At 47.6% G+C, this 25375-nt stretch overlaps 1 protein-coding gene and 1 long non-coding RNA gene across 5 annotated transcripts in view; one reads left to right on the top strand and one right to left on the bottom strand.

Annotated features, from left to right (window-relative positions):
• The window catches only part of LOC135901969 (uncharacterized), a 169635-nt gene extending 155985 nt beyond the window's left edge, over positions 1–13650 (bottom strand). The window contains exons 1-3 of one of the 2 annotated variants that reach the window (XR_011512703.1): positions 13520–13650; positions 13365–13417; positions 4983–5145 (exon numbers count right to left, since the gene is read on the bottom strand). This is a non-coding gene — a long non-coding RNA (uncharacterized lncRNA). The remainder of the gene's footprint in view (positions 1–4982; positions 5146–13364; positions 13418–13519) is intronic. The other variant, XR_010564338.2, reaches the window with a different exon arrangement.
• Positions 13651–14033: 383 nt separating this feature from the next.
• Positions 14034–21932, top strand: LOC135902416 (uncharacterized). Of its 3 annotated transcripts, none has more exons than XM_070535371.1 (3): positions 14034–14610; positions 14833–16018; positions 20631–21932. In XM_070535371.1, exons 1-3 carry the CDS (start codon positions 14420–14422, stop codon positions 21102–21104), a joined length of 1851 nt encoding a protein of 616 aa, XP_070391472.1. In that variant the 5' UTR covers positions 14034–14419; the 3' UTR covers positions 21105–21932. The 3 variants fall into 3 exon arrangements, with proteins under 3 accessions (XP_070391472.1, XP_065288529.2, XP_065288521.2); XM_065432457.2 differs by having other exon boundaries at positions 14034–15062; positions 15123–16018; XM_065432449.2 differs by having other exon boundaries at positions 14040–16018.
• The last annotated feature ends 3443 nt before the right edge of the window (positions 21933–25375 follow it).

Below are 25375 nucleotides of genomic sequence, written 5' to 3'. Positions count from 1 at the left end.
AGAACCTCAGTCGGCCAAAAATATCCGGAGATCGCACTACGGCGTGTCTCGTAATCAGACCGTGGTTCTTGCACGTAATACCCAGAAACTGAACAGCCAAAAGCATATTTCATTTCACTTTTGTGCACACTGCCAGTCTACTATTGAATTTCACTCGATTTAAGCTGGGCGTCTTCCTCTGCTGCTAATCATGCGAGCGGCAGCGATCGCGCAGCTGGGACGCACCAGCTGCCAGCATGCTGTGCGCGACCATGGAGTGAAGACGACGTAGACGGCTTCTGCGCAGCTGTCAGCATCGTTGCAGACCGCAGGACGGCGCCACCTCTCGAGGCAGTCATCGATACCACTACTTGAGAAAATACTTCACAGAGACACGACCGAACAACAACCGAACAACATCCGAGCACGCAGGGCTCGGATGTTGCTCGGAGTGGTACAACATCCGAGCCCTGAGCAGTCTACTAAACCACTTCTCTTCAATGCGCAGCTTAGTGAGCCGAACTGCCCTTTTTCGAAAATGTAAGACCACCGCTTTTTGGTACAGAGTATTTAGAATCAAACTCCTTTTTCAACCCCTGTCAACATGGTTTCCGTAAGTTCTTTTCCTGTGAAACACAGCTCTTAACATTCACTAACGATCGCTTTGCAATTTCTGATCTAGGTACCGACATTGACTGCGTATTTCTTGATTTTGCCAAAGCCTTTGACTCTGTGACCCATGATTTACTTCTGCTTAAGCTGACTCAACTTAACTCGGACGTAAATGTACTCGAGTGGATAAAAAACTTTCTTTCTAATAGGACGCAGTTTGTAAACACTAATAACTGTAATTCTCGGTTTTCTAACGTACCAGCAGCTGTTCTTCAAGGGTCAGTCCTGGGTCCACTTGTCTTTCTAATCTATAATAATGATCTTCCGAACTGCGTTCTTTTCTCTTCCATAAAGCTTTTCGCGGATGACTGTGCTCTTTACCGTAAAATTATTAATCCTTCAGATTCCCAAGAGCTGCAGGACGACCTTAACCGCGTAATTGAGTGGTGTTCTAATTGTTGCATGCAACTAAATTCAAATAAATAAAAGGCCATGCGTATATCTCGTAACACTGCCACGCACACGTACTTTATTAATGGTGCACCTGTGACGTCAGTTACCTCTTACAAGTATCTCGGCCTTCACATATCAAATAACCTTTCTTGGCACTCGCATATTGACTATGTTACTAAAAACGCTAATCGCATGCTTGGTTACCTGCGCCGCAATTTTAGCTCTGCCCCTTCTTCCCTGAAGCTAACTCTTTATAAAACTTTAGTTTGCTCCAAATTGGAGTATCCTTCAGCCATTTGGGATCCGACTCAGTCTTCATTAGTTTCTACTCTTGAAAGTATTCAAAACCGCGGTGCACGCTTTGTCTTATCTAATTATTCTCGCTATGCAAGTATTTCTTCAATGAAACGAACTCTTAACTTACCTGATCTTTCATCATGCCGCAAATCTTCCCGTCTCTCCCTTTTTCACAAAGTTTTTCATCTGAACCCCATTTTAAAAGAAACCCTTCTTGCCCCTCCGTTTTATATTTCGGCCCGTACTACTGACCACAGCCTTAAAATCGGGGTGCCAATGTGCCGTACAAACCGGTACAGTGACTCATTCGTCCCCAGGACAAGCACGGACTGGAATCGCCTTCCCGCCTCAATCGCACTCATCACCGACCCTACTAACTTCAAGACCGCCGTTCAGAATGCCTTTTGTTAATATTTTTTTGTTAATACTTTTTGTTTGTATTTTTACTGCATTACTTCTTGTTTTGACTCCACTCCTTTCTGTAACGTCTTCGGGCCTTGAAAGTACGTGAAATAATAAAAAAAAAAACCGAACAACATCCGAGCCCTGCTTGCTTGGATGTTGCTCGGAGTGGTACAACATCCGAGCCCTGAGCAGTCTACTAAACCACTTCTCTTCAATGCACAGCTTAGTGAGCCGAACTGCCCTTTTTCGAAAATGTCAGACCACCGCTTTTTGGTACAGCTCCCGAGCGCCCGCTGTTTGATTAGTGCTGCCTCGCGTGCTCCAGCGTAATATGCTCATTTCTGTTGAAGTTGGGTGATGTGAAATTGAATCCCGCAACTGATTTTAACACTATCCTCATTGAACTATAGAAGTTGTCCACAGGGCAGACACAGCTGATTACCGAGTTAAAATATCTAAAAACGCCCCTGCTCTCCACTAACAACACTATCTCTGAACTGAACAGACGAATGTCTATTATGGAGAGCCATTGCAAGCACATTCAAGGCCTACAGCAGCAGCTACAAGCTATGTAGACAACCACCACTCTTACAACGCACGCCATCTCCGATCTAGAAACCCGTTTTGATGACGCTGAAAATCGTTCTCGCTGAAATAACCTAATTTTCTACGGTCTCAATAAACAACACGTACCAGAGTCTAACACCCAGGTAGAAGAAACAATCATCACACACTGTGACGAGCTCCTCGACATAGCCGTAGAAGCAAAGGACATAGAACGAGCACATGGTCTAGGCCACCGGCCCAATAGAATCACTCGTCCTATAATTGTAAGGTTTGCGCTATTTAAAACGAAACGACATATTATATCATGCGGCAGCAAGCTGAAAGGAACTGGGTACCGTACTGGTGAGCATTCCTCTCGTCCGGTGCAAAGTGCTAGGAAGCATCTTGTTGTCTTCGCGAAGAGCAAATCGGCACCATTTACGTTGCGATACAAAACCTTGTTCATCGGTACAAAACACTACACCTATGACGAAGCTTCAAAAAGCGCAAAGGAAACCCAATAGCAATTGACCCGTTGAAATCAGCGCAAACATCATGCAAACACCTCCTCCCGCGCATGGTGTATCATTTTCTACAATCTATAATGACGCGCGCAGTTTCCTGACCAAACGTGAATTATTATCGAATATAATCTCTTCTTCTGTATTTGCTATATTAATACTTACTGAAACATGGCTTACCGATGACGTGTTTGACACCGAGGTCTTGGAAGACTTATACCCCGGTTCCGTATCTTCTGCAAAGATCGTCTACACGTGCGGGGAGGCAGCCTTCTTATTGCTCCGAGTGACCGGCTACATTGTTCTTTCATCGACAGTTCATCTGACCTCGATATACTTTGGCTCATTTTCCGTGCTGCACCCCATAATATCCCGCTAAATGTTTGCTACCGGCCGCCAAGTAATGACCCAAGCTTTGCCATTAAAATTAACGATGTCATTAGTCAGCTCACAAGTAAACATGGGAACGCACATATTTTACTATTTCGCAACTTCAACTATCATGGCATTGACTGGAGTACTATAGCTCACCTTCAGGCACAACTCAACCAGGATAAGATTTTCTCGATGTTTGCCTTAACTTAAACCTAACCCAATTACTGGCTAAACCAACACGAGTCACAGCGGGCAGTGCCAAAATCTAGGATTTCATATTAACGAATAATCTAGAGTGTCTTTCATTATTAACATACCTACGGGAATTAAGCGACCACAAAGAAATTAACTCGGTTTTCACGCATGCACCGCCGGTGAGACAAACTAGCATGAAAACAATACGCCTTTACGACAAGGATCACCACGAAGCCATAAACAGTCAACTTGTCTCTTTCTACTCTGATTTTTCAAATAATCGCGATAGTCTTTTATTAGAGAACTGATCACTGTTTCAGAAAATGATCACCGAATTAGCAACAGTCCACGTTCCCGTTGTTACGTCAAGCACTAACAAACGAAGGCCGTAGTTTACGAAATCTCTCAGAAGATTAGAAACTAGAAAAAACAGCTTTTCCGTTCTGCTAAGCTAAAACAGTGTCCGTTGGCATGGGAAAAGAATTACGAGGCTGAGACAAGCTACTCGAACGCGATTTATCGCGAAAAATACCTTTTTTCATCATTGTGCGTTACCCAATGTGCTAAATACAAACCTCCGGAAATCCGGCGAAATTCTAAATCCCAAGCCAACGGACACTATCACCCTCACTGATAATACTTGCACGGCGATCAGTAACTCCGACTGCCCAGACGCCCATTCGACTATACTTTTTCATGCGTTTTCACCATCGAACCCGACCGACGCTTACCTTTGCCGTCAGTGCCAGTTCATTCGACTATGCCGGCAATTCTGGTCAATGCCAATGGTATCAAATTTGTCATAGATAAATTCAAGCTACCGTCCGCATCCGGACCAAACGAAGTCAAGTACAAGCTACTGAAAAACACTAAATATATATCTGCGATCTATTTTTGCCCACCTTTAACTCAATCATTATCTTGCAGTAGTATTCCGTACAAATGGAAGACGGCGGCAGTCGTTCCAGCCTACAAATCTGGTAGTAAAAGCACTCCTTTAATCTGTCGCCCCATTTCACTAACCAGCATACCGTGCAAGATCTGGTCACAAATAATGCAGTTTCTAGGTACAACGTTTTCCATCCTTCCCAACACGGATTCCGTAAAGGATTATCATGCGAGACACAGCTAGCCATGTTTACTCGCGATTTACATGTTAATGTGGACCAAAGTGCAGAAAGTGACGCCATTTTCTTTTATTTTACAAAAACATTTGACAATGTACCGCACCAACGCTCACTACTTAAAGTACCCAAACTGAACTTGCCCCCTGGCATCCTAAAAGGGATAGCTCAGTCTCTTCTAATCCATCTCAGTCGGTACACGTCAATAACCACTGCCAATAGCCACAGGGACGCTCCCGCTACTCACAACGAGGTTATTAAATTCTTCTACATGTCTAGAAGCGTCTTTCCACCCCCTCACCCCAAGTTGAATGGGGTGCAAGCCGTTTCACTTACACTTCTACAGACCAGCACATATCCGTGTCTGTCCGTTCTACACGAGGCTTACCCCGACGTGTATAGCGACGACACCTGCCCGTATTGCGGGCAGACCTCCACTATAGCGCACATGCTCTGGGAGTGTGGGTCGACATACCCCAAGTTCATCAAGGAGGAGTGGGACTCGCTTCTGTGTAGCCCCGCTCTAGAAAAGCAAATCCTGGCTGTCCGGCGTGCCCGCGACCGGGCCGGTGGGCTAGACCTGCTGGTCCCGATGGGGGACTAGCCGGGTGCGCGACGAGTTCGCGTCCTCGCCGGACCTGCAATAATGTTTCTTCACTCACTCACTCGCTCCTCCCAGTAAGATCGGGCGTCCCCCAAGAGTCTGTTCACAATCAATCATTCCACCAACACAATAACCCGAGTGCGGAGCAATGGGAGAGTCGGCTTACCAGCTGCGAGCTCACGGCCCAAAGGGCCTTAGTGCAGCACGCTAGTGAGGTAGCTAGGCTCAGTGGAGCCCTGTAATAGGGGCCCACCCTTGCCGGAAGAGGCTCCAAGTCGTCGGCGCCCAAGAAGACGACGGAGACCTCGAGACGCTAAATCCTTGAAAGAACCAAATAAAGTTTTTCTCTCTCTCTCTCTCTCTCTCTCGCGGCCCACTACTCTTCTTAATTTATATTAATGACCTTCCGCTACAGGTGTCTTCACAAATACGAATGTTCGCAGGCGACTGCGCCATTTGACAAACAATCCACGATAGTTCTTACCAGCAGCATCTGCGGCTCTACCATAACAACATACAAAACTAGTGTGACGACTGGCTTATGACCCTTAACCCTACTAAATGTAAAACAGTTACTTTCTCAAGACTTGACACTACAAGACACTCCTTACAAGTAGCACGCCCACGCTGTCATTCCGTCACTTTTTCTGGCACTATTTTTTTTTCGAAGAGCTACAGACTGGAACGGCCTGTCACATCACATTGCGGAAATAGTCTGCCCACGCGCTTTTGCAGAGGCCTTGGATATTCATTGCCTGCCGTAAAGGAAAATAAAGGCTACATGTATTTCTTTGTATTCCTGCAAATTTATATTCTCATGCATTTTTTTGGTGTATATATTTTTATGTCCTTTCAATAGGCATACATATGTGAGCCTCACCCTTCATGTAATACTCCTCTAGACAGGGGTCTTTAAGGAAAATAATAATAATAAGAAGAAAACGTTTATTTCATTCAAATTAGTTTTTGTATGTTTTCTTACCTTTCTTATTTTTTAATATTTTTTTTCCCTCGATGGGGGCGAAATGCGAAAACACGTGTGCTTAGATTTAGGTGCACGTTAAAGAACCCCAGGTGGTTGAAATTTCCGAAGTCCTCTACTACGGCGTGCCTCAATCAGAAAGTGGTTTTGGCACGTTAAACCCCACAATTTAGTTTAAATTTATTTTTTTCCTCATCGAATGAGTAACACTTCGAAAGAATAGGCAATCACTTCAGCACGCAATTCTTGGCCAATCCCCCAGTGTGGATATGAACCATAAGATGAGGCCACCACCACCACCACCACCACCACCACCACCACCACCACCACCACCATCATCATCATCATCATCATCATCATCATCATCATCATCAAACTACAACCGTGCGGCACTTCCCACCAACGTGAGCCACTTTCTGAATTGTGAGTTTTACAATTGCTGATCTCACCTGAAGCAAGGAAATTTTCCTATAATAGAGTGGCCTCTCTTCGGCGGAGTCCAGCTGGCACACAGAGATGCATCACGATTGCTCCGGTTTGTCTGGCTGCTTGGCGTGCACCATAGAGAGAGCGTGATCTCCTGTGCAAGCACCCGAAGTCTGCCGGCTGCGTCGGACCGTGAAAGTGGTATGGCCTCTTCCTGTGTGTCTTCAAGAGCTGCCCGAGCGGCATTATCGGCGTCTTTATTTCCTATGACGCCGCAGTGACTTGGCAGCTTTATCGCTTATGGCTAGGGGTGGCATTCACGAAATCTTACTCATTTCGCATTGGAATGGCGGACAACGCTCTCTGCAATGCCTGTCTTTGCGAGCAGATGCTAGAACACATTCTGTGCGACTGCCCTGAATGTAATGTTCAGAGACAGTCGCTGGCATCCGTTCTAGCGCACCTTGACAATAGAGCATTGTCAGTCGAAACGAGTTTCACACGTCACCGACAGAAGACATCGCAGCTGAAGGCGACAAAGGGACTACTTCGGTTTTTGAAGGAGACGGGCCTGGACAAGTGGATGTGACAGTGATGTCACGTACCACGCAAGAGTGACGGACTGTAACTGATGATGTGCGTGCTGTGCTATGTGCTTTCCCTCTTTCCTCCCCATCTTTCACCGCCCCCGATCCCGCTCCCATGTGTAGGGTAGAAAACCGGTTGAGCTAAACTGATTAACCTCTCTGCCTTTCCTTCTCCACTTTTTCCTTCCTTCCTATAATAACTTCACAAAGTAAGCACTGTATATCTAAATAAATGTAGTGGCGTCGTCCCCCACAACAAGTGGGAACGCAGTTTACACAAGCGCTGATCCTTTTAAAGGAGTGGGCGTCAACGTTACACAGCGATGTCAGCGGAATTTTATTACCCCGCTGTCGAGCAACTTATGGAGCACAAAGCTGCCACGATCGCAGGAAACAAGGCAGCACTCGTGTGCTAAACTACAAAATATTGATTCTTGTCAACATGGCTTATGTTTCGGAACTAATTACAGAGGACGCCTCATCCTTTGTCTGACTACGTCTGACGCTAAAGCAGGTGAGAAATCTAAACTGCGTTATTGCCACGACGTTCTACTCGGGAAACTTCGCAAAATTCCTTTCATACCACGCGAAGCTATTGTTGGTCTTCGTATGCTTGCTGTGAAACTTTTTTTCTGGAGTGAATTTAATTTTCCCGCAAGCCTTGACGCTATAAGCTTGTCGCCAAGCTGTGGAAGAAACAATCAGCTTAAGTATATAAGCGGGCGCTTCGCTTGTCTACGGTTCTCCGTATTCTGTATCCCCACGCAGGCTCAGAATATCGAAAAAACATTCTTTGAATGACGTCGTAATTTTATTAAAGTGGGCGTTCTTGTCATTGCCGCCCCCGATGCCAACGCGTCATCAAAGATGGTTGCGTCGCTATAGCCGCTCTACAGGAGAAGGCAATGTAATGAAACCAAGGGGAAAGTTATGTAAAGAGAGTGACGTGCGAAAGTTCTTGGCAGTTTGGTGCCTAGTAAGAGGGTAAGGGAGTGTCGGGGGTGGGCGGGAGCTGCTGCCTAGGCTAGTTTATGTAGTCGCTGTCATCGCGGAGTCAGGTATAGATGGTAAGGGTGCTTCGCAAAAGGTTTAAGCACACCATGCAGTACGTTTCATCCCCGACTCCGCCAACGTGGACCTTAGCTCCTCACCTGCCGATGTTTTCAAGGCAGTCCTCGACTTCCTGGAAAACATCTCGCTGTCCTCCAGATTCTAGGGGTCTCCTGCCTCCCACTGCACGGCCCAAATTACCCCTCTAGTACTTCCCTCATCCCTCTATCCTTTCTTCCCCCTTTCCTCTCCCCACAGACGCTGAGCCAATGACGCTGAGCCACAGACACCACCTTGCGGAACTCCATGGTGCATGTAATATTGCGAGGATGGGTCAGGTTCAGTGTTAACAAAGAGAGTCCGCCTATGTAAATAATTGCGTGTCCAACGATATGTTGACCGCCCAGGTCCATCGATTCCAATGCTTCAAGTATGGTGTCATGAAGAACGTTGTCATAGGCTCCCTTTATATCTAAGAGCATTCCGACAGATAATCTCTTATACGTCTTTTTATGTTGAACATAGTTTACCTGATCGGTAACGTTGTCGATAGAACATCGGTGACGTCGAAAGCCAGCTATGGCGTCTGGATAGATTTCGTAGTGTTCGAGGTACCACTAAGTCTGACGAGGATCATTCGCTGTATTACCTTCCCAACAGTGCAATTTGTCTGAAGCAATCTCTAAGACGGACTTGCCAGGCTTAAGAAGCGGTATACCAGGCGGCTGATCTTCCAATCTTGAGGAACCTTGCCGTCATGCCAGGACTCGTTATTGATATTAAGGAGAGCATTTCGTGCCCGTTCACCCAGGGGACATAGTATACGGTATGGCATCCGGACCAGGCGACGACGATCGATTACATAGGGCGAGCGCCGCGTCAAGCTCTTGCGTTGTGAAAGGCCTATCCATGCGTGAATGTCGTGAGTCCGGAATATGGTTCAATGTAAGCGAACCTGTGCGAGTTGGCAGACCCGAAATCATGGCACAGAAGACTTCTGCCGCATCAATGTCTTGTCAGCACTGGAATAGTGCTAGGTCCTTTAACGTAAAGCGCTGTTGCGGAAGAGAACGTAGACCTCGCACAGTTCTCTATATTTGAGATAGCGGTTTGTGGACATACAGCGACGCACAAAATTTCGACCACCACTGTGCCTCTAGCTTATCCATGCGTCGTTGTATCTTCTTTTGCATTCGCCTGGCTGTCCTTAGATCCTGAATTGACTTAGTGCGTCGGTGTCTCCTTTCAGCACGATCGCTGTGATGGGAGAGTATGGTACAGGCAACCATTTACAAAGGAAAGTGCTTACCTCTTACTTAGTTTTCAAGCAAAGTGGAGACAAGTGTATTAAGGTCATTGAGAGCACTGAAAGTAATTTGCAATAACTCGAGGTTTGCGTGCTCATGTCGATATTAGGACAACAGCGGAAGCATGAGCACATTCAAACACCTTTAAAAGCCAATGCCTTCAAATACATTCGAAGTGTAATACAAAGAAAAAGTACAAGATAAACTCTGGTAAACTAGTCTGTTCAACAGAAAAGAATACAACTAAAGCGCACATTCTTATTACGAAGGTTTCTATATGCGTGCACTTAACATGTTTAGATCTGGTTACACATTAACGAGCACAAGGGGAATAAATGTAGCCCCTTTGAAGCAGCTGTTTTACAATGGCTCAAGCGGTGTAATTCAAGTACTAAATTAGAAACTAATCTAACGCAACGATGTCAGACAACGTCAGGCAACGATGTCAACGGGCAACGATGTCAGAGCCGCGTCACGGGTTCACTGGACGGTTCATTGTTCATGACCTTGCGCAGAACGTGATAGTTACGCATACAAATGCCAATAAAACCATCACTACAATGCGGCACAGTATACATGGTGAACAAGCGGCGACAGCGGGCAGCATTGTCCGATGAACAAACGGCAGGCAATACAAAAGTGACACCATGTAGAGATACAGTCTGCTCTGCCTCGTCGTACAGCAGTACGTTGCTCTGATGGCTGCGTCTAGGATGACAAATTTCTGCGTCATCCCATGGTCCACAGGTGCGACGAACCGCCGCTTTACGGGCCTTTAAGTAGCGCAGACGACGTGCGGCTTCAGAACCACACTACTTCAAAGAGAACGCTCACATCTATACAGTCACCCATCCATTAAAGCATTGAATGATTCAGACACATAAAAAAAACTAGGAACAACGAGCATGGTGGCATTTACCAGCAACCATTGTTAAAATAGAAGTAATTGCCATTCTGAGCTATGTAGGCAATTTTGGTTGGCAGGAGTTGCAACCCTGCCCTTTCCTACTCATTCGCATTGAGTGCTTTTGTCGTGGCATGCTGATATTTAGAGCTGGTGATGAGGGACGCGGAAGGTCCGAGAATGTTGGAGACTGAGAACGTACATGAAGCCTTCATTTCCGATACGAGAAAGACGCCTGAACAAATCAGCTAAATGCTGAAACGAGCACCGGGATCAACATAAGGACCAAAACCTAAGTAATGAGTGGTTCAATAAATCCAAAAGCGGATAAATCCAAAAGCTTTTAGACGATAGTAAACCATCAAACCAGGCATCTTCCAACGGGGATGAACTGGGAAAAAATGAACCATCAACGGGTTTTGTGGATACAGTGGTGACACTGGAAATATTACCGAAAGTAAAGGAATTCGAAGTGCGAGAACCGCAGCGAAAACTTGGTCACACATATTTTCAACCAAACCAAATGAGCACAGAATAGGTGTGTAACTACGAAATCGACCAAAACGCGTGAATGGGTCTCTCTCTCTCTCTCTCTCACACACACACACACACACACACACACACACACACACACACACACGCACGCACGCACGCACGCACGCACGCACACACGCACACACGCACGCACGCACGCACGCACGCACGCACACACACACACACACACACACACACACACACACACACACACACACACACACACACACACACACACACACACACACACACACACACACAGGCGCGCGCGCCTTTCAACGAAGTTTAATCGGGGAAAAACGCCACTATCTTATATAGGGAGCGCAATCACAGTTTCTCAGAGCGCATTCGCGTTCAGTATTCAGTAAAGTAGTACTGCAGGGTAAAGCAGTGTGTGTGGGTTCTTTCTTCGTCCACCGTCGTTGTCGCGCCTTTACTTCACATCTGTTTTGAGTTGCTAGTTCTCACCTACTACACTTTTGTATTCGGGATGTTGCGTGACCCGTGGCGTAACAGGTGCATGTTTGGCAGTGGGAGATACGACTTGGGCCTCTGATTCACCTGCGGCTTACTCTGTACTAAGGATACTCCGGGTCACTTGTTTCTCGGATGGGCTTTCACCTTTGTGTTCTTCTGTGCCGTTGGTCTCGGCCTCGACGGGGACTTTCGAAGCTGCTACCCCGATTCTCCCGGCTCTGTGCAGTTGTGCGATGCCGTACGGATTCTTGAGCGGCTCCTTCCATTCCGATTCTTAGCCCTCGGAGGAGAACCAGCTAGGGGCTGGTTTGTATGGTTTCTTGGATGGTTAGGCTGCATGGTATTGTACAGGCTTCAGGCATTTTGGGCAACTGCGGTCGCCAAATACACGGTCCCCAGAGCAAATCGCGCTTGTCGGGGTAAATGTGTGGGTTACCTCCGGGTTACGCACTCCGCAGACACGGCATGTGGGCAAATCTGGCTGCAAGCACACATCGCTGCGATGGCCAACTTCGTCACACGCTCGCCATAATTGAACCGTGTTACGAAAACCTCGTCTCACCCCGTCTTCTCACCTCGTCTGTAGCAAATGTATTTCGATAGAACGTCCCCAAAAACAGTAAGGACAGTACTATGAGAGTCTCCCAACTTCCAGGCCTCTGTGGATAAAACGTTTCCTGGTTCTTTCGCCTTGCGGGACGTAGACATTGACCGGATGTGGTCTTCCGTTGATCTTCAATGACGTGACGCCTCTCACCGCCATCGCGATTGTTGTGTCCGGGGTGGACGCTAGTACTTTATTGGAACCCGGCCGGATGCGGTGAATGAACTGGTCCCACCTGATCTTTTTTTGGCAGGCCTCCACTATTGCGTCGGAAATCGCTTGGCTGGTCAGATTCCTCAATGGCAGTCCCTGGTGAGGTCGGAAGAACACTTTCAGATCGTCCTTGCGCAGGAGTGAGGGCCTGCGTCTCGTGGGCTGACCCCGGCGTTTTGGCTGGTTGTCTCCGCTGCAAGCTTGCTGTCCGCGAAGAAGTCCCCTCTTCGCCGTAAGTTCCGCTCCTTTGCCTTCTTGTTTTCTCTGAGTGATTGGGATATTTGCCAACTCGCTTTTGCGCGGTTATTCTCTGTTTGGGCAGGAGATTGCACTTTGGCGTGCGCGGACGCCATGGTGCGATCCCCGGGCAGTCGTTCATCGTCCCAGTTTGGGCGGCAAAGCCCATAATCTCTTCGTTCAAAACCAGTGCGGGTTGTTGAGCCATTGGATACGATTTCGCAGTCGAGGTTACAGTTTTTGCGGTAACGGCGGCGAGGTCGTGGTTGCCGTCTTTGGGCGCGCCTCTCTCGGTGTCGCCGCCGCTCCCCTACTCGAGGCAATGGAGCGTTCACTTGGGCGAAGGGACAAGGGGCCGGGAAATCATGAAACATGAGCCGGTATGACTCAGCAACTTCTTCTCAGAGAGGTTTTTTTTCTGAGCAGCACTCATACTTGGCGAGAGACTTGTGGCAGCTCTCACCAAGTATGGGTGCTGCTCAATATACTCAATGAGCACGGTGGCCTGTGCCGCCGAAATTCGCGTGCTTTTCAGTGGAGCCACCATTTTTTTTGCTTGCTCACAATTTTCGCCGGTCCACAGTGAATTAATACCAGCAAGTGGTACTGTTTCAGATATCACCATGCCGTTAAAACATAGCGGTTACATTTATTTATTGTGTTGTTATTTTTATCAAGACATAAGTGTTACGTCAAATTGAACACAATTGAGTAACCCCACTCCCCCCCCCCCCCCCCCCCCGCGAGAAAAAAGCTTGTCTCGTGCAAGTTATATCCAGCAGAAGTATCTGTGCCGTCCGCAGGGAGAATCTATCGCTGCACAGCAGTGTGTGGCAGAAAAAAGAAGAGCCTCTCTTACAGACCACCTTCGATTTAAATCAGGACATACATTCGGAGATAGTTGCGATTGATGATACAAAACGTTTACTTACCAGCTATCTATTCAGATGTACTGCCTTCCGACCTTCATCGATTCTTGCGTATCCTATGTGAACAAAAGCATAAGTGACCACCATGCGATCACCGCAGATGTTCAGATGCTACTGCTTGGTCATTAAGCACAAGAAAGAATGATGTGTTTACTCACCGAGCACTAGGCTTTCACAGTCTCCATGATGTTCACAGCTTCCAAAATTCTTCTCGCGCGAAAGTACATCCCGGACCCCGAGATTTTATCGAACCGGCCAGCGTTACAGGCCAAAATACACCAAGTGCGGCCCACAGAACCGATCAGCTGTTTTCACGGAGCCGCCATCTTACGTGTGCGTAGCAAAATGGATTGGATGCGGAATTGGCACATGTGTGGCTATCACTTGAAAAAATGCAAATATCTGTGTTTACTTTCAAGCGCGCTCCAACTTGTTTTACGTCAAAAGAATATAAAACAATTTTACTCTCAGCGACATACAATTATTTTTTTATTAGACGTTTAAATCAAAATTTTAGCTGCTAAACGGTCCCCTTGCAAGTAAAAAACAAGCAAAACATGCTTCCGGCAACGATGGAGGCTGCCGATTGGGCAGATTGAAAAACGCCGCAGGTTACCGCCCCCATACGCGTGAACAGCCGAGTCATTTTGACGTCCGGAGTTTGGAATACTTCACGTTTGGAGTAGAGTTACGTTATCGCGCCCATGGTCTGATTTTGGCGAAAGTGGTGACCACCAATGCCGGTGCACTTCCCCTATAAGTAGGCGGCAATTTTCGGACGGTTGCAGGGGACGAACCATGCGAAAAAAGAGATCACGTGGAGCCTGATGTGCACGCGTCTGCACTGGTCGTCGTCCCAGGAACGTTTCTGAAGCTATGGATAGCCTACAAAACAAAACTCGCCAAACAGACCAACCTGTTTCGACTTGCGGAAATTAGTTTCTTCGGCACCGCGCGCTGCGTGCACTGTTCTAAGCACGTGCACGTGCTTCATTGTCGCGCGCCGTCGCGCGAGGAGAAGAACGAGAAAAAGCCGTTCCCTTTCGTGCAGCTTTGCGATGGCCCATCCACGACAAGCCGCCAAGGTCCGTCGCCAGCCCCTCGAAGTGCGCCAGCCAGGCTCCCCCGCATTAGCAGCAGGGTCACCGCCGTGGTCCGGCTCCCAGTCACCGCTGGAAGAGTTGGGTTCACCACCAGTCCTTCCGGCTGCCATCGTTGCCCGCAGGGACCTCTATAACGTGGCAAGCGCGTACGTAACACCCTCCTCTCATTCTCGTGTTCCGGCAAGACACCGGCAGGGCGAGGTGAACCAGGCCTCGCCTCCTATCCGTCCTGCGTCAGGAGCCGGGACGACGGACACGTCGCCTGTGCCACACTCGGGGACCGCTGAGAATGCGCGGCGTTACGCCGGCTTTCCAGGAGTGCCGGCGTACGTGTTGGCGCCGGATGTCATAATTTTCACCCCTCGCAGGACGTCGCCGCAGTTACAGGCGCGGTCAGCAGAACCGCTCACTGCAGAGCCACCGTCCGACATTTCTGCTGCTGGCGCCGCAGAGACCACCGGTGACGAGTCGAGCCCAGCTCAGGCGCCCATAATACCGTCATCGGGCGTCGAAAGTAATTCCGAGGACCAGGCGGGGGGCAGAGCCAGGACTCGCCTCCGGTTCACGCAGGCCTGGGCACTCTGCGTCGTGACTATCGGTACGCTCATGATGCCCGCGGGTCTCGTGATGCTGTCTTACATGAAAACTCCGCCCGTAGGCAGGAACACGGCGCGTTCCCGCGCCTTTCCGGTCTCGACAGTCTCGTGGACACGCGTTCCGTCGCCGCCGCATGCGCCAGGAGGTAGCACCAGCTGGCCAGCCCTGCCGTCGAACTGCACCGAAGCACCGCAGCTACGCGCAAAAGTGGCCGACCTTCAATTTCAGCTCGAGGGGTCGTTCCATCGGACGACGAATCACACTGTTTTCTGCATTTACAACGTTACCCGTTTCCTGCCATTTTTCGAACAAACTGAGCAGACGTATGCGCCGCAAAACATGCCTCTCGAGTACTGCCGGAACATCGTGTACTGGTCCATGGCAGTGAGAGCTGACCAACCGGAGTCACGGGCCTCGGAGTTCGACGAAAAATACGGCTTGGCCGTGCTGCGTGAGCTGCTCGAGTCGTCGCGCTCCTCGGGTCCAAAGAAGTTACTCGTGGCCCTCGGCGGGTACCAGAGTGACAGTGTGCGCTTGACCGAGATTGCGCGAGACCAGCGAAAGATGGCCTCGTTCGTGAGGAACGTGATAGCGGTGCTGAAAAATCACTCGCTGGACGGCGTCGCCCTGCACTGGGTGCGTCCGGAAGCTGCGTGCCGCCTCCCCGGTCGTGACGATGACCTGTTCACCGTGTCTGCGATAGCGGGCGCCATTTCAAAGGAGCTTTCACCGAACGCCATCAGCCAAGGACTCGTCGCGCTGATTTTGCCCGCTGACCGCGCCGTGGCAGGTCCGCTGGTCCAAGGGCTCGTGAACGCGGTCGACTACGTCATCGTGGAGACGCACTTGCTGCCGTTGCCACGAAATCCATCGCGTAAACTATGCACGCACCTGGCCGACGAAGTGACCCGTTTCATCGGGACGCTTGGTCCTTTGACTCTAGCACAGGAGATGAAGGTATGCGTTCCAGACCTAAGGTGTGTCATCGTGTTTGGGGCAAAATTTTGATCCCCTCAATACGTAAAACGAATTTACATATAAGTGAGGGAACTCGCACCACCAAAGGTATCGCGGGTTTAACGCCAATCAAAAGAAAATGAAAAGGAGTAGGAAGCCCAAAAGGGAATTTAGCAAGAAAGCCAATTGTGTAGAATGAAAAAATTCCAAGGAGTAGCCGAAGAACCAAAGTAGAATTACTGGTTAACATAAACAGATGATGGCCAGTGAGTAAAAGGTCTGCATTGAGAGGGTATGTAGCGTATGGACCATCCGTACGGTTGGTTTATTGGTCAAATAATATGCGAGAAGGAGATGTAACAAGAAAGAAGGAAGGAAGGAAAAAAGAAACAACTAGAGGGGAAAACAGAGCAGTGTGAAGAAGAAAAATTAAATAAAAATAAAACGTTCTGAATCCTTGGGTCATTGCGCCATGAACAGAGCCCGGTCAGGTTAGGCATTGTGGGAAGACGATTGATGCAGGTTGATGGACTTGCATGACTCTACGCTCCGAAGGTAGAACAGAAAAGCTGGAACTGAGGAATGTAAGATAAATCCGGGGCCCAAATGACATATAGAAAAGGCGTGTGGGTGAAAAGAAGTACCAGGGTAGTAAAAGCGAACTGGTGCGTATAGGTGCAGACGAGATGCCTGAAGTTGACAAGTAGGGGTAATGAAATCAGTCATTTCGTCTTTAGTGTCCTCGAAGACAAGCTTCACTTTGTATGGCATAAACGAAGAGACTGCAGAACGAAAGCTGAGAACAGAGAAGAAAAGGAGATCAAAGAAAATAAAGCGGAAAAAAAGAAGAAAAAATGAGGATGAGAAACTCGTGCATGGTATGTTCATGTAATGTCACGTATTGAATGTGGATAGAGATATAAGGCGGTAGAGTCCAATCAAGACTGCTCTCTTCCGTTTGTCTGTTGGTGGCGTTTTATAATGTGCAGGCGTTAGGGTAACCGCGTGGTAGTCTTTGAGCAGGCAAGTGATCTGGCAACTTCAAATGGCAATCATTAAAAAAAATGTTGCATGTCAGTGCATGTCGGTGAGAGATGGAAACGGGAACAATAGAAGGTTAACCGGGCGGAGGCCGTTATGAGATGGACGATCGGTCTTTTTGGGCGGGAAGAAGTTTTGTATGCTATTAATAGTCGGAACCCATTTGAAGAGTTCCGTATCGGAACTATCGAGCGTCCGAGCCGCATTCCACTGAGCGTAGGATGTGGCGCCCATCCTCGTTTTTACTAAGGTAGGAGGAGCAAGAATGAATCGGGTGAAACCGTGTGACGCAGCGAAATTGGCAATGAGGTCGGCAAGCTCATTTCCGTCAACACCTCTGTGCGCTGGCACACGGAAAGTGCCACATGGCGCAAAGGAGAGATGGAGATGAGCAAGTTGTTGATTTCATGCGCATAAGCATTGGTTGTTTTTAGATTAGCCAACGCGGTAAGTAATGAGAGGCAATCTGAGTATATGTTTAGGAGAGTGTTTAGTGGCAAAGTGCAGATATGTACTACGGCTTCTAACAGTGCGTCTCTATAGAGTAAAAGCTAGTGCCGCCAATGATTTTGTATCGGCCGACTTTAGTAATTTCACTATGAGGGTTGAAGAGTGCGATACCTGAATGAGCGGAATGTGTAGCATATGAACCGCCTGTTACCGTGTTACCGTGTTGTTACCGTGTGGACCTGAGTGAGTTCAATGCGGTAAAAAAAAATGAAGCGGTGTTTAGATTGGGATGATGATTCCAAGGGTTGAAAGGGCATTGAATGTCCTCTGGGTTGTATGCGGCAGGGCCATAGCAAGTGAGGGCTTTAAGCACAAATAACGAAAACTGAGTGTTAAGAGGGCCATTTCTATGGGAAGTGGAAGCGCATTAGCTAAGACCTGCAGAGATGACGTTCGCGTCGTGCAACATGCACCTGTTATTGCTTAAAAGAGTTTGCGTTTATTAGCAGTAATTTTGAGTTTGAATCAGGACATAGGAAAGGTCGGCTACCAGACAGGGGATGCGTAGGTTAAGGAAGGAGAACCTGATTGTAGAGGAGACGAATAACAGATGGAGACAGCGAATAGTGCCCCCTGAAGAAGAAGAGGAGACGGGAAGAGAGGAGACCCGACTTGGTTCGAAGGTATAGTTTAGGTGATCATTGAATGTGAGATGGGTGTAGCAACTACCGCGCCTTATGCCGACAGTGTCGTCGGCATAAGCCTCGAAAGAACACCGTCTGAATGAAAGAAAAGTTCAAGTAGACCATGTATCAGAATGTTCCAAAGGAGCGGGCTTAGGTGCGGCGGATAGCTCGCCGGCTTGCGAGCGGAATGTGGCTGTGCGGTTACGTAGGGTGGTACGTAAGGTGGTGCAAATTACGGGGGCAGTTGTGCGAACCTTAAAAGCGGAGAACCACAGGGTGCCAAACGCTGTCAAAAGCGCATTGAAAGTCCAAAGAAATGAGGATGCCGTGTAGTTTTTTGTCTTTGTAAGTGTCAAGTGTTTTCTTAAGGCGATATAATGCAATGGGCTCACTCTTCCCATGGGTAAAACAAATGATTCTTATGAAGGAGGTCTTGGAATAGAGAAAATAATAAAAGCGGGAATTTAATAAACGTTCCAGTATTTTACCAAATAATGATTCCATAACAATGGGGCGATCTGAGAGTCGGGAAGGTGCTTGGGTTTTGCAATAAAAATAATACGGCCTTTACGCCAAAGGGTGGGGAAGTAACGTAAATTTAAACAGTGAATAAAAAGAAAGAGGAAAAAGGTCAGATGATAGGAAAAAGTTGGTTTTAGCATGGAAAGAGTGAGCCCATCGAGACCAGGTGCAGCACTTATGTTGCCAGAATTGAGTGCATGTTCAATTTGACCAGTAGTGAATGGAAGGTCTTTTTCTGTGGTTTTGTAACGGCATGGTAGTTGCGATGCGTAGGCGGGTGTGGTAATCGTCATATAGGGGTCCATAGATATTTGTGCGTTGGGCAGAAAACTGGCAGAATCAAGCACACTTGACGTAAAACGGCCATCGGGTTGGAGGGGAAGGGTAGAGTTGATTGCCAATGGGAAGCTAATAAAAAAATGGCTGTGGCTTAGGTAAGGTTAAGCCCAGGATGCGAAGCATACTAGCCTTTATTTTAGTTGTTGAACCACTGTTTAGCCTGGTGAACTGCTGTTGCTTGGCTATATTTGGTTCGGCTAGACGAAGAAACAACTCATGCATTACTGCTTCGCCTTCAAGAGTGGAACGCGATAGCGTTCCCGTCGACCCGCCAAGGGGTGTAAGACAATGGGCTACAGGGCAGCGACTACGCGCCCCGCATTGGACGCGGTGAGCGTCGAGCAAAGCAGCGTTCGGTGCGGCAACGAAATGTGCGCCTGAGCAAGAGACGCACGCCTTAGAAACAGCTCGTTTCTAAGGCAACACCGCATTCACTAGAGGCGCTTTTGTACCGCTTTGAAGCACCCTACTCGTGGCTCAGTGGTAGCGTCTCCGTCCCACACTCCGGAGACCCTAGTTCGATTCCCACCCAGCCCGTCTTGCAAGAGTTGAGCCAAAGCCACTTCTCCTCTGTCGTGACGTCACGGTGTCACGTGGTTTCAAGGCGACACCGCCGCGCCTGAGGAGCTGGGTTGAACTCTCGTAATATGCTTCGCATAAAAATACACGAAAACGTAAACCAAAAATAGTACGTTTGTGCAAGTCAGATCATATATGAATTTGGAGGCAGCACGTTTCGCGCGATCTATGCTCATTTTTATAGTTCGCATGAGCGTCATAATAATGGTCTTCAAAGGTTTGACGGAGTAAGGGACCCGTAGTTATTTGGTAGCGCCGGCGTAGCGAATGGATGCGTTTGCGTTCGAGAGTAAGTTCTGGGGTCCACCATGAATTAGTGGGCCTCTGCGGTGGTATAAGCCAGGTAGAGAGAGAGCACTGTAGATGTGATCGAATAGAAGATAAAATTTGGCTATGACAAAAGCAACTGCTTCTGGTGAGAGTAACGTCGTTTATTCTACTACAGTGAACCAAGACAAACGTACGAAAGACTGTAAGGAGGGGCAGGTAGGGCGCAAGTTTTTCACCGAGTTCCTGTGAACTTCTAACAGTACATACGCTTCCTGGAGCGCCCTTGAATGAATGCGACATAAATATAAGGGTTGTACCGACCGACTGACCTACCGACTGATGAACACTGGGCGACGAAGAGAAAATCAAGCATGGAGCGAAGGTTTTTGATCAAGGAGCTCGTCTTCGTCATGGCTCTGGCAAAGACGGGTCCTCCGTCAAAGCATTGGCTCAAGGCTGAAACTTCTCTTCTTAGTCATTGTTGATAAGCTAGTTGTTCGTCCACTCTTGATCGCCTCCAGTTTCCATGTTCCTATAAATATACCTTCTTCGGATAAATAACTGATTGACTGACCTAACGAAATGACTGATTAATTTAACTAACCAGCCAACCACCTCCCCAACTAACTAATGAACAACGCAAAGTAACCGACACAGCGAACGACCGAGTCTGTCGTTGCTAAAGCAAGTATTGCGAACTTTGGTCTCCTCTCTTGTTCGCCCAGGTGTGCAGCGGCTACAGTTTGTCCCCATTGAAGGTGGCGGGGTCGGGGCGAGTCGGTGTGAAGACCAGCATTCGCTCTTACGACGCCGACTCCCGTCTGAGTGGCCTGAGCGGTAGGGGCAAAGTGTCCGACGTGTGCGGCAACAAGGAAGAACCATGCCTCTACGACTTGCTGGAGAGCGACTGCATCGTCGTCTACCCGAACTCAGACCGGTGGAACGTGTTCTACCTGTTCCACAAGAGGGAGACACTGCAGGCCATCGTGTCGCACGAGGCCGTAACCACGGTGCGCCGGAGCATCCCGCTGGACCGTTGCGCCGCTCTCTTCGACCTCGACATGGACAACTGGGACATAGGACGCACGTGCAATGGCTTCAATTCGACGTACACGTACCTGACGCACTTCCACGCCAGCGTCGAAGCACTTGCCAGCCCCGTCGACTTTCTGCAGAGTTGCAAATCCAAGTCGGGGTGAAGCGAGGTCTGGGAAGACAGCGTCGGCGCGTTTCACGTGGCTTGCGCTTGAAAGGCCCAGTGTATTTGACATGCGCTCGCACGCGCTTCGCTTCTCTCGCGTGCGTATTCTCGCGTTATTATTTCACCTGTTTCACGTCTGCCACAAGCAAGCAGCTTGCTTGCAGTTATGGAACTAAGAGACTAAACGTTTTTGAAAGGCTTTCGTGGCAGCCCCCTAAATCGACCTGAGTTAACTCGAAATCTTCAGAGATTATGATCGTCACTTAGCTCCCATTTTTCTACCACTATTATAACATTAGAAATTACCACAGTCTAGCCGTTCATTATATTATGTGCCTGTGTTCGTTTCCGCGCGGTTTCGTCATACCGTCCAGTGGCCGCTCGGCGAATGAGAACGATTGCCTCCCAGGTTTGTCGTCTCCCCAGGTCTGCGTCCTTGGTCGGATCCTTTGTTTTATTTGTGCTTAATTTGGCACATGTTGCACTAGAGGTTTCCGACAGGATGACACGAACCAGTGCGAAAACCAACTTGCTATCGCCTGTAAAGGCGGTAAGCGTACGTATTGTAACATTGTGCCACATCTTCAACCATTTGCTAAGCGGTTGTGCATACCCATCGTCGCTGAGAGCGCCCAAGGCCACACCAGTATTTAAGGGGGATCAACAGCTCAGATCTCTCTTTCTGTCGACAGATGTCTGTGCCCAGTATCCTAATTAACATGAAAATATTCTTGCGACACGAATTTATAAATTTCTAGAAAGTACAACGAAACATGTCCACAGCATCGGTCGTTTTAGCAAAAAAAAAACTTTTTTGTTACATCTACTGCAGTCTTATCTCTCATCCATGTACTTTACGCAGCACTAGGTGCCATGCTTGTCGCACTGGTGTTTCTTATCCTCAAGAAGCGTTCGATACCATGGATCACCACGTCCTGATAAACTCAAATACAGCCTGCGGAATAGCTCGGGAGATATTTTACAATACTGCTGTCAGGTATAGTCTTAATGAATAAATCCATGTCGGCACCTGAACTATGATTCTCAAAGGTGTGCCCTGAGGATCAGTTTCGGTACCTTCGCTAAGATCTGCACAAATGCTGATGCATGCCGGTGATTTAGATGTAACACCGAGAGGAGCTTATGTCCAAGATGTTGGGCACAGTAACTCAGAGTGAAATAGCACTTCTAGGTGGTTTGCCGAAATTAAACCAACAGAATTAATGCAGGAAAGAAAGCACGAGTGTTCACTCGCGAAACAAGCCTGTGGATGTATTTGTAGCTCATATAAACTTAATGACGATTTGCTCGAGTGCACTTATTCGTCCACTCAAGCGATTGTAATTTACACTGAGGAACCACATCGACACGTTATGTAGTAGTCTTTTAGTGGGCTGTAATTATCTATAAACGCTTGAAATCGCTTTGATAAGGAGAGCGTATATACCCAATATTTCGCATTTATACTGTCGATTTTACATACTCCAACGAATCATGGGCGTGGACGTGCACCACCTATCTTGAGCAGTGCGTAAAATAAAAGTAAAGAAATAAATCCACAAAAATATTCGCACACTCCGACATATATCCTCCTTGGAAAACGATGTTTCCTAACATGCCCGTACTGCCACTTGATTTCAAAGTTACCTAAAAACTGTTCTGGTCTGCAACAGTATAGCGAGACATAGTCACCCTCTCTCCACGTTTTGGTTCCGGACGCTGCTCCCTGTGATCACTTTACCTAGCCTTCACAATGTACGTGAATTCACAATGTACGTGAATGGTGCCTAATTGGAGGGACCGACAGTGCAGCATGCGAGGTCTGAGGCACCGAAGAAAATATCGACCACCCGCTGTGCCACGGTCCACGATATGCCCCAGAAAGAAAAGAACTTGCTAACGTTTTCCAAAAACCGGAGAATGGGCCGCTTTCCGTGCAGGTGCTGCACGGAAATCGTTGTCGGCCCCTAAAAGCGGTGAAGTCACTTTTGTGCTTCTCGAGGACGAAGGGCTTGTGTGAACGTCTGTGACTATTAGTGCAATTACTATTATAACACACGCTTCAGCGAACTCACCGCTAATTTTCTTCTTTCCTTCCCTCCTCTCTCTCCCTGGCATCTTTGTTTTGCCCTTGCCCATTCTCCCGGTGTAGGGTAGCCAACCGGACATTATTTTGGTTAACCTCCCTGCCTTCTGCTTTTCTCTTTCCTTCCTACGCGTGAGCATTGAATCCTAGTTAATGCGCTAAAGTATAGAATTCTTTACCGCTATAGAACTAGAAGAAGAACACAACTTCAATATTCTAGCGAAAAAGTTTTTATTATTCTTAATTGCGTTACCATGAGACTGTTTTCACCTGTGTCCCCTTTTCCCGTAATTGTGCAGGGTGCCCCAGCTACCTTTAGCAAAAGCTTAAAAATATGCAAATGCCACCACGTATCTGGACGGAACAAAGGGAACGTTCTTTGCCATCGCTTGAAGATACTCAGATTGTTTTCTTTATTTCGTCGAATGAGATAATTTGCCTTAATTATTTAAACAACTAAAATATTATATTTAGAATAAAAGTGTCAATTAGAAACTTAATAATAATAATAATATTTGGGGTTTTACGTGCCAAAACCACTTTCTGATTATGAGGCACGCCGTAGGGGAGGACTCCGGAAATTTTGACCACCTGGGGTTCTTTAACGTGCACCTAAATCTAAGCACACGGGTGTTTTCGCATTTCGCCCCCATCGAAATGCGGCCGCCGTGGCCGGGATTCGATCCCGCGACCTCGTGCTCAGCAGCCCAACACCATAGCCACTGAGCAACCACGGCGGGTCATTAGAAACTTGTAGCGCGACATGAAAAACTCCCGATACAGCTTTCTGTTTCCCAATACGTGCCACATAAAAGTGTTCTTCCGAGCGTGAAAGAAGCCCGCAAATTCACGCAAAATTGCAGCGTGACTGGCCACTCGAGGCACTTAGCGCGTATTCGCGGGCTTTGTTCCCGCTCAGAAAAACCCTTATGTATCACGTATTGAACAATAGAAAGCTGTACCGGAACTTTTTCATTTCTGTCTACAATTTCCTCATTGACAATTTTCATCCAATTATAATATTTGAGAAGCTGATTAATTAGTTAAGGTTAATCACCTATAATTGAAAATGAAAATGAAAAACAAATAGTTTGAGTATCTCCAAGCGGCGGCAAACAACATTACCTTTGGTCTGTCCAGCTACGTGGCATTTGCATATATTTAGGCTCTGGCTAAATTTAGCTAGGACACCCTATGTATGCACTCTAGGTTTATTTTAATTTCTCTGACTACAGCTTTGAAGTGGGTGATTTCTCAAGGAGTATTTCAAAATACCCCTATCAACCAACTTCTGGTATATTGCGCTTCAGGGTTTCATGTTCTCAATGTTTGTTTCTTTTCTCCCCTTATATTTAACCTGAGTGAGCTTAGCGTAAGTATTCCTGATGATTGTTTTCAGCGTTTGTACGAAAATCAACACTGGCATCAAACACGGTAATTCATTATTTGACCCATTACTAGCCTTTGGCTACGGGTCTCCAAACAGTTCATGTAATTACACGGTACGCTTCGTCAAATAAAGTTGAAATTCAGTGGACATTGGCTCCCACCGACGACACGTTCTCCTTTCGTCGACTTTCATTTCCCTTTCTTTATTATTTTCTACATTTCATGTTCAGAAAGCTGCCGTCTCCCGTTTTCACAAATGTTTTTGTTTGGTGAAAATAAAACACTGACTGACTGACTGACTGACTGAACTGTATATATGCAGTCAGTATATGCAGTATATGCAGTCAGTCAGCAAAGAATGGGAGCGGTCTTTAGCGGCACCGCTCTCTGCCTTTTTCCACATTAAAGGGCCGGATTGCCCCCTAGTACCTGCCGGACTGCTGTATATTGCCAGGTCGAATTTTATGCGGGAACTTCTTTTTCGACGCATTTTTAGTCAGCCGAAGTGAGGCTCGACAAACAAACGGAACGACGGATCAATATAAAATTCCTCGTGAAATTGGGGTGCAGAAGTTCAGCTGTTGTAAGAGGCCTATGGAAAGAATTCCATAAAATGAATAGCTGTGTCCAATTGGGTGCAGTGCAAGACGGAAAAACCTCCATCGTCAAAGCAAGATCAAGACACCCCTCCACCCCGTGCGAAGATGAAAATGCCCATACTGTGCATTCAATTGAGCTCAGTGACCACCGAATGACTGTTAGAATAATAGTAGAAGCAAGAAGTATTTTGGGAA

This window comes from Dermacentor albipictus, chromosome 3 (genome assembly GCF_038994185.2).
Source record: "Dermacentor albipictus isolate Rhodes 1998 colony chromosome 3, USDA_Dalb.pri_finalv2, whole genome shotgun sequence".
Taxonomy (NCBI): Eukaryota; Metazoa; Arthropoda; class Arachnida; order Ixodida; family Ixodidae; genus Dermacentor; species Dermacentor albipictus.
Note: the sequence above shows the minus strand (reverse complement) of the source record. Positions and strands in the feature narration are given on the sequence as shown.